Here is a 9,627-nt window from a genome sequence, read left to right as displayed (position 1 = left end):
GTGCTCAGTCGTCAAGAGGAGTTAATGATGAAACATTCATGATGTCCTCCATTTGGCAGCTCTTTGAAATGCTCCCCAGTGCTTCTCCTTCTCCTGCACCACCTCCAAGTAGCAACAGGCCTCTCCTAGTCCCAGCTGTTGCTGTAGATCCACCTCCACCTCCCAAGCCATTCACTGAAGATACTAGTTCCTGCCAGAGATTTCTCGCTTAGAGCTCTCTCACTTTTGAGCTTCAGCCCTCAAGCTTTCCCACTGATCGCTCTAAAATAGCTTTCTAAAATATTATTACCCTTCAGTCTGACAAGGTGCAATATTGAGCCTCTGCTGTGTGGTAGTCCCAGAGTAGTTGTTGAGTCGTACACCACAGCCTTAAAGGAGGAGTTCAAGCGGGTATTCCATCATCCAGTCAGTTGTAAGAATGCTTCCAAGCGTCTACTTACTCTACGTCAAGGCCCCCACAACACAGCAGACTTTGCCATTGAGTTTTGGATCATTGCAGCAGGCAGCAGATGGAATGATGAAGCATTGAGGGTCTGTTTTCAGGGAGGATTTGCTGAACCTCTTCAAGAAGAGTTGGCCACCCAAGATCCAGCTAAGGACCTTGAATCCATCATTGAGATGGCCATTCACCTAGACAATCGTCTGAGAGAACAAAGAGTGGCTTGAGGCAGACTATCTCAGTCCCAGCTCGATGTTCGCAACACTGTATCCCCAGGTCATGCTCCACCCTCCAGAGCCTCCCTGGTTCTTGAACGGTCTCATGATCTCCCAGAAGATATGCAGTTGAGTCGTTCCAGAATCTTCTCCAGTGAAAAGAATAAATGCATGAGGGTATGATGATGCCTCTACTGTGGTAGTTCTGGTCACATCCGGTCCACTTGTCCTGAACTCTAAGGAAACAATACAGGTAGCTTCAGGGATCTGTCCTTGGTCAAAAGACTTAAAATCCTAACAGACCTTCTCCCTTCTTAGGCAGTCACTGCATTGGATGGTAGAGCGCTAGAACTGGGCAAAGCAACAGAGGACACTCAGTCCCTACAACTTGCCATCCCTCAACATCAGCAGGAGGAGACTTTCTACCTTATTGACTTTCCCAAGCATCCTGTCATACTGGGTCACCCCTTGCTGCACAGACATAATCCCCAGATGGACTGGTCATTTGGTTCCATTCTAGGTTGGAGTCCCTCTTGTCACCTCATCTACTTAACCCAGAGCCACTTCTTTACCATCTCACCACCCATACGCAACCCTGCAATTGACCTTCTCCCTGGCTCCTGTCATGCCAGGGGTCAAGTCTTTCCCGGAACTGGCTGCTATGAATGCTTACATTATGGAGTCACTGGCAGCAGGCATCACCCAAGCCTCGACTTTCCTGGCTGGTGCTGGCTTCTTTTTTGTGGGGAAGAATAATGACATTTTTTAAGTCAGTGGAGGAGCACAAGGCACATGTCAGCAAGGTTGACCAAAGACTCCTTAAAACCATCTCTATGTCAAACCTGAGAAATCTGAGATCCATGTAGTTCAGACTCGGTTTCTTGGGTTCATTGTCACCCCTGGTAACATGGAGATGGACTCTAGAAAGATTGAGGCTGTTCTCAACTGCCCATTTCTACCACAGTTAAGGAGGTACAACGGTTAGTGGGCTTTGCAATGTTTAAGAATTTCAGTTTTGTGGTTGCTCCCTTGACAGCACTGACAAGGGGAGGAAGAGCCAAAATTAACTGGGGCCTAAGGCAGTGGGGGCTTCCCTGAATCTCAAGCACCACTTCTGCTCCCATTCTCTCTATCCCAAACCCAGACAGACTCTTCGTGGTGGAGGTGGATGCCTCTGAGGTAGGTGTAGGAGCCATCATGTCATGTTACCTGTCTGATGCTGAGCACAACTACCAGGTGGGGGATTGAAAGCTGCTCACCGTAAAACTTGCCTTGAAAGAGTGGCAGCATTGGCTTGAGGGGTCTCAACAACCTTTCCAGTTTCTTACAGACCATAAGAACCTGGAATATCTCCAGCAGGCAAAGCAGTTGAATCCTCGCCATTCTCTATGGTCCTTGTTTTTTATAGATTTCAGTTTATTCTTACTTATATAACTGGCACTAAGAATCCCAAGCCACATGCCTTGTCTCAAGCCTACTCTCCGAAGTCACAGCAAAGACCTGTAGCATCAATTATTCCTAGTTCAAGGATTGTTTCTCCTCCTAGATAGGATCTGGAACAAGTGGTGTGTAAGGCCCAGGCCAATGAACCTGATCCAAGCAGTGGTCCACTGTGTAGCCAGTATGATCCTCAAGCTGTCTTAGCTCAGGTCCTTCAGTGGGGTCATGAGTCTCCTTCTACCTGCCACCCAGGTAGCGCCCGCACCCTTAAATTCCTCCAACGCAGTTTTTGGTGAATATTAGCAACCTCAGGCTCTGCTCTATCCTTTACCTATTCCCCACAGGCTTTGGTCACACCTCTCTTTGGACTTTATTACAAGACTTCCATCTTTCCAGGGCAACACAGTCATCCTGGTAGTTGTGAACTGTTTTTTAAGGCTGCTTGGTTCATTTACCTGCCCAAGTTGGCTTCAGACAAACAGACTAATGAACCATGTTTTCAGAGTATTTGGTGTTCCCAGGATATTTTTTCTGACCAAGGTCCAAAATTCTCATCCAGGTTCTGGAGGGCCTTCTGCCCACAACACCCTGAAGTCCTCAGTGTCTGAGCTATCCCCCTTTAAATGCCAATTTGGTTATACCTCCATATTGTTCCTTATTGAGGAGGAGGTACAGGTTGGTGTTCCCTAAGTTTTTTCCGCGCTTCACTCTCGCGTTTGTCAGTGTTTGACAGGATCGGGTTTCAAAAGCACGTCAATAATCAAGCGCACAATATTTTAATCAGCTCAAGAAGTTTGTTATTTCAGATATAGACGCGCGCGAGCGCAAGCAAGGATGTGAAACCGCTCGCGCCTCAGACTGGCTCGTAAAAAACTATGGGGCACAGGGTAAATCTGCTCTTCTTCTTGGCTTTGTGGCTCTTCATCATGACGACGACAAGGTTTGTTTGAGCCCGGGTCGACCATGGCTCATTATTATATGTATATATAATTCCGCTGTAATGTCTCGGCTCGTCGGCTGTGTTTTTAAACATGGCGGGTTTTTTGTTTTCATTTTGGCTTGTTGCGTAAGTGAATGACGCGTCTCTGTAAACCAATAGCGTTCAGCTGCGCGTCTGTTTGGTACCCTTTCGAAAGGGTGCCGAAAAAGTGGTACGGTACGGTTTGTTTCGGTACACCTTTTGACAGTGGAAATGGCCATAAATGTGTACCAAACCGAACCGTGCCAAACTGTACCACTCAGTGGAAACGGGCCATTTGTCTCTCTCTTCCTCCCCCTGTCTCTCTCTTTCAGGTAACTTTATTTCTTACATTTAAGCTGGGTACAATTATTATCATATGTTTTTATCATTTAATATTTTATCATTTTATACAGTTATTTTATAACTAATTCAGTTGTAACCATAAATAATTATTGTCATTAAATCATCTCATTTTCAAGTATTTGTGAATTACTTTTGATTTAACATCAACACTTATCTGCTGCATATTGCGATACAATAAAATCACATAATATCAACGCTCTCCTGCATTTTTAGCTATTAATACTGCCCTTATTTCCGTTTTTGGTATAAGATGGCAGAAGAATAGTTTGACTAGAATGTACAGTTTTTCACCATCATAACTTTTTAGTCACTTGGCAAAACTACAGTTCGAACCGCTATGGTTAAAACCCATTCGTACAAGTCTGTTGGTCAGAGTCTGGTTGGCCACAAAGAACCTCCCACTCTGGATTGATTCTAGAAAGCGGTCCCAGAAATTCGTTGGCCCATTTCGCATAGTCAGGAAAGTCAACCCAGTTTCCTACAATTTTTTTCTTTCTCATTCTGTTAGAACTTGTCACATTTCCACTCTCATTATTAAAACCTGTCTTGTCTTCTCCCTAGAGGTCCCCGTGACCCCTTCTGCCTTAGTTCTTCCTTATATGTACTTGATTACCTAATTCTGATCACCTGTGACTTGTTCAAGCCAGGGTATTTATGTGGTGATTGTTTCTTTGTATCTCACTCTGAACCCTGTGAGCTGTCTTGCGTTCAATAGTCTTTTCAATAATACTGTTGTTTACTGCCTTGTTATATGTTTTCTCCCATCGTGGAGTTTTTCTTTTATGTTTATTTTTCTGTTTAAACATTTTTGCATACCTCAATCTGAGAAAAACCTAAGTTGACAAATTTCATTAATAAATATTTGTTTTCTGTATTCCCACTTTGAGTGTTTCATTTGGGTCCAACATTACTGCCCTTATGGCTCAGTAGTAAATCTCTCTAGTCACTAAACCAGAGACCCAGTTCCAAGGCCCAATTGTGACATATAGTATATATAAATCTTCAGAATTACATATTAGCCAGAAAGTAGTGATAGAAATGTGGTTCTTCCAGTACTCCTTGTGTTTTTGGTTTCTATAGGGCAGTCTAATTTTTGCAGTCTTTTTTTTTCCACTTGTATTTAGTAATGACTGAATCTAAAAATGTAAACCAGGTTAGAGTGGGTTGAGTTGGAATCATTGTAACTAAGTACTTAAATTTTATAAATAGTGTCATTTTAAAGACAATTGATTTATGCTGTGTTTTATGTGCTAGTTAAAGGAAACCAGGTCATATGTGGATAGTTTTATACATACTGTGACACTCTTAAAAGGGTTTTTGTTGCATTTCAGCCAGTAAGTTCTATGCATACGCATACTCAGAGGTGTGCTTACATTTACACACATTTCTACTTATAAATACATGCTGGAAAAAACCACACTTTGCATGAAGTTGGGCTGACGCACTGCTTACTTACAGCCTGAATGCAGAGTTGATAAATAAGGCTCTTGCTGTATATAATTGCAATATGTAATATTCAGTTATAAATTATGAAACATGACAAGTTAATGACAGTTAAACAAGTAATTGCAGTTATTTTATTCTAGTTATACAATCAACATGTATAAATGGTAGGCAATATTTATCAATACTTGAAAATACAATTCAGGGTTCAATCAGGGGTTTGCACAAATATGAACAACATTTACTTAAGTATAGACATCTTTCACACAAAAATTGTCTTCAATCACACAAATGAATCAATGAATTAGAAATCTGTGTTGTATCTCATGATTTTGCAGAAAATATAGAAACATAAATAGATGACACTGAATGATGTGCCTAAACCAATATGAAATTTTAACATACTACAGCAATGATTGCAGATAAAAGTCAAAATGCTTGTTTTCCTGTTTCCCTGTCTTGATATCAGTATTAAGCACAAACAGTTGAAATCAACTTAATAAACAAAGTTTAGATAACAGTATAAGATTTCAGCAGACAATTCAGCAGCATGTTTTTTAGGCTGGAAAAATACATCGTTCACTGACATAATTTTTTTTTACTGTGATAAAGACCCCAGCATGAAAAGAAAAAAAATCATTTTGAAATGTTATCACTAACTGGCCTCAGTCTCTTTTTAAACAATTTTCTAATTATATCTTTGATTTCAGCTGTGTTTAAAACATAAATAATAGGATTTAGCATTGGTGGAATAGCATATGAAAGAGATGTGCTGATGACTCTGGCATTAGGAGTAAGAGCAAGCAAAATCTGTGCAATGTATGTGCAGCATACAGGAAGGAAAAAGATTCCTACTAACAAGAGGTGAGACACACAGGTCTTCAATGCTTTTAACCGTCCTTCCCAAGTTGTAATTTTGATCAAAGCAAGAAAAATATACAGATATGAAACGACAATAATGACCATTGGCATGGTAAGATATAAAATCGAGATGAAAAAAGCAAAAAACTCACTAACTTTGATGTCATTACAAGCCAACCTAAATATTGGTCCATGATCACAAAAATAACTCGGTATCACATTGGATTTACAGAGTGAAAGTCGAGTGATCATAGACACCATAGAGGCCACCACAGAAGAATTAAATCCCCATATAGCTAGGAAAATTAAAATCATGCTGGTATTATTCACAATAGCATGATATCTCAAAGGTAAACAAATTGCAATGAAGCGATCATACGCCAAAGCAACAAGAGTGAAACTTTGTATGGAACTAAAGAGGAACACAAAAAACATGTTTGCCATACAAGCATTGTAGGAGATGTACTGTGAGTCAAACAGAAAATTCTTCATCATGTTAGGAATCAGTGCATTAGCTTCACCAATATCAGCCAAGGCCAAGTTAAACACACCAATGTACTTTGGACTGTGCAGACTCCGGTCAACAGCTATAATGAGAAGGACTACAGAGTTCCCAATTACAGATATAAAATAAACGACAAATAAGAAAATATAGTAATAACTGCTGTAAGGTATACCTGAAAGTCCACTGATGAAAAAGTACTCAGGTCGAACTATGGAGATATTCTGGTAAAAACTTGCATTTATAGAATTCATGGCAGTTTTTCGTTTGATGTTTTGAGCAAGCTGAAAATAGAAATTACCACAAAGCCATAAGCAACATTTAGGAAATTGTTTAGGTTATATCAAAACTGTAACTACAGTTTAAATTCTAATACAATACCTTCAAATAAGTTGGCATAAAAATCACATTTAAATCACAGATTTGCAAACAAAAGCTTTAGTCTGAGCAAACAATGACAGCATCTGTCTGACTGCTTGTGAGTTGCTGTGAATGAAAATGATTTGCTTCAAATGCTGATCCTTAATTTCCCACGTCACAAAGATCACTGACCCTCTGTGTTCCTGAATCCAAATTTATCTTCTGATTCATCTCTTGAGAGAGAGAGAGGGAGAGAGAGAGAGAGAGAGAGAGAGAGAGAGAGAGAGAAAGAGAGAGGGAGAACAATGATGTAATACGGACTTATTGCAAATGTTTAGGCCAATGTAATTTGGCTCAGAGTTCTCAGTGTGATCTACAAGCAATTTCCAGCATAACCAACAAGTATATGAACAAGCATAAATCTAATTTCTGTCTTTTATGTGTCACTGACATATATTTTGTACATAGTTAAGGTCAGCATCAATTATGTACATTTTGTGGGCTATTTTTTTTCATGTTTTTTTATTTTTTATTTTCATAAGTGTTTACCATATATTGTTCTGTCATGTAATTTCTTTGTTCGTTTTTCTCTCCATTTGTTAGTTTAGTTCCACATGTGTTGCACCCGTTTGTTATCAGTTTACTCATGTCTTGTTATTTATACCCCTACAAATTATAAATTTATATATATATATATATATATATATATATATATATATATATATATATATATATATATATATATATATATATATAAATTATATATGTATATATATATATATGTATATATATATATAAATTTATACCCCTAAGTTGTGTCACCCCTAACTATTTATATCCCTAAGTTTTCATGTTCCTGTGCCTTGATGTAAGTGTTTTGTAAATAAATATATGCGTTTATGACAATCCTTGTTTCACGAGAATTACTGAAATAGAGAAACTGCGTCAGAATACTGGACCGACAAAGAAACAAGTTGCGGTGTTTGTTTCCCCCGTATATTTTGTAGTGTTTTGCCCCTTCAGTGTTTCTTTTTCCCTCCCCTTGTGTTTTCCATGGACCCCACCCCCTCCCTGAATTTCTTCTTATCCTGCTGGAGCAAGGAGCACGAAGTCTTGAGGATCATACCTGACAGTTTCAGGTTATAGCAAACAACACAACCAGCTTATCCGGATGACATGCCCTGCAGGTTTTCCAACACCAGCCTGAACACTCCCTGCAGGGCCCCAACGCCCGAAGATGGTCCTTGAGGCAATTTTGACGCATATGTGGAGTAGACACTGGCAAGGCACGTATTTCCATTCACCATCTGTGCTGAGGAAGACCTCGTCAGTACCACTCCAGATCCAAAAAAAGCCAACCATTATCTGACTGCAGGGAGTACTTGCTAGGGTCCACCGCAGATGGAGAGCAACCCTTGGTGTCTGAGCCACCATCATCAAGAGTGACAAAACCACATACCACCGAGGAGGAGGAGCTCAGCAGAATGTCTGACCAAGTGCGTGAGCCAACAACGAGTCCTGGTGAACATCGAGGGACATCATGAGAGTCCCCCCACCTTCCAGCCGCTGAGGGTTAGCTGCCTCTTGAAACCGAGATGCTGGTCATAAAATTCTGGAGTGATGTCAACCCATCACCGCTGTTCCCAGACATCAAATACTCTTTTCCAGACCTGCTGTTTCCAGACAGCATAGAGATTTTCCTAGCCCCGCTCTCCTCAAAATGCATAAACTCCAGAGTTATGAGAAGCATCCGACCCAACCCTCCCTTTCCACCTCCGCAAATGTCTGTTCCTGCAACCAGTCAGACATTTCTAGCAACGCTGTAGTCAGCCTGACCCCAAGCTCAAACTCAGTCTCCACGTGGGGAGGTTTCTCTGTGGGTCTGCCTGCCAACATCGTCATATGGACGGTTCCTCTCTTCGTCCTTTCCTCCAGCCTCTAAGCAGCAGACTCCACCTTGGCCCTCCAACACTAAGGCTCCCTGTTGGCTTACTCCTCCGTCTTCTCCACCATAGACCATCATCCTACCAGCTCTGCCACGCTCCCTTGTCCCTCTGGCTCCACCTTGATCAGTTGTCACCGTTCCTTTGCCTCTGGACTCTACTCCTCCAGCTGCACCTCATCCGTCGACACCGGCTGCGTTGAGGTCCTTCTTCCCTCCAGCTTGATCTTGGTGCTCTGTCGCTCTGGCTCCACCACATTCTTCTGGATCCATGCTTCCGGTTGCGTGAACTGTCCACTCCACTTTGGCCCTCTAGGACCTTGATGTCACCCACACCCTGTGGCTTTTTGTCGCATCCTTGGGGTCCACCATCAGCGGCATCTCCCTCAGTTGGTCCCCTGAAGTCATCGGCCACTCCTGCTCCATGACTCCTCCTGCCCTCGACTCCACCCTGGGCCATCCTCCTGGCTGTCTCCTGGGTCATATAGCTCCTGCTCTATCTTCCTTCCTGGTTCCTCCCTCTGTCTACCCCACCCTGGCAACCTCCTTACCCCTTCGTTCTCCAGGTTCCTTCCTGGCTCTTCCATCCAGTGACTCTTCCATGGCCACCCTGCCATCTTCCCTTTTGTATATGTTTTTGTAGGCACAAAAATATTAGTGTCTATTAGTTTGTTAGTGTCTATTAGTTTCACATGCATTGCTCACGTTTGTTATCAGTTTAATCATGCATTGTTATTTATACCCCTAAGTTGTGTCGGTTCATTGTCCGGTATTGTATTTGTAACTATTCCTCGCCCTGCCTGTTTTTCCCTGTTCCTGGTCTTTGATGTGTTTTTTGTAAATAAATATATGCAGTTTTGATAATCATCATTTCATGAACATTACTAAAACAGTGTCAACTGTGACAAATTTCATGATCATAAACATAATTAACTAATAAATGAGTAAGTTAAAATCCCAGTTCCCAACTGGAAGCAATCCTAATAAATCCCAATTTTCTTGTACTTACATTCTAAATTTCATTCATAGGACTTAATATAGAACCTTTATGCATTCTTGGTAAACGAGGCCCCTGGACTTCCACATCCATCCTGGCTCCAC

At 41.4% G+C, this 9,627-nt stretch overlaps 1 protein-coding gene across 1 annotated transcript; it reads right to left on the bottom strand.

Annotated features, from left to right (window-relative positions):
• Positions 1–5,497: 5,497 nt before the first annotated feature.
• Positions 5,498–6,505, bottom strand: LOC130242053 (olfactory receptor 1M1-like). The gene has a single exon (XM_056474073.1). It carries the CDS (start codon positions 6,476–6,478, stop codon positions 5,498–5,500), a length of 981 nt encoding a protein of 326 aa, XP_056330048.1. The 5' UTR covers positions 6,479–6,505.
• Positions 6,506–9,627: the final 3,122 nt, after the last annotated feature.

This window comes from Danio aesculapii, chromosome 15 (assembly GCF_903798145.1).
Source record: "Danio aesculapii chromosome 15, fDanAes4.1, whole genome shotgun sequence".
In the NCBI taxonomy this organism is placed as follows: domain Eukaryota; kingdom Metazoa; phylum Chordata; class Actinopteri; order Cypriniformes; family Danionidae; genus Danio; species Danio aesculapii.
Note: the sequence above shows the minus strand (reverse complement) of the source record. Positions and strands in the feature narration are given on the sequence as shown.

Excerpts from the sequence above, each read along its gene's own strand:
- LOC130242053 (XM_056474073.1), bottom strand. The coding sequence starts at position 6,478 with ATGAATTCTATAAATGCAAGTTTTTACCAGAATATCTCCATAGTTCGA.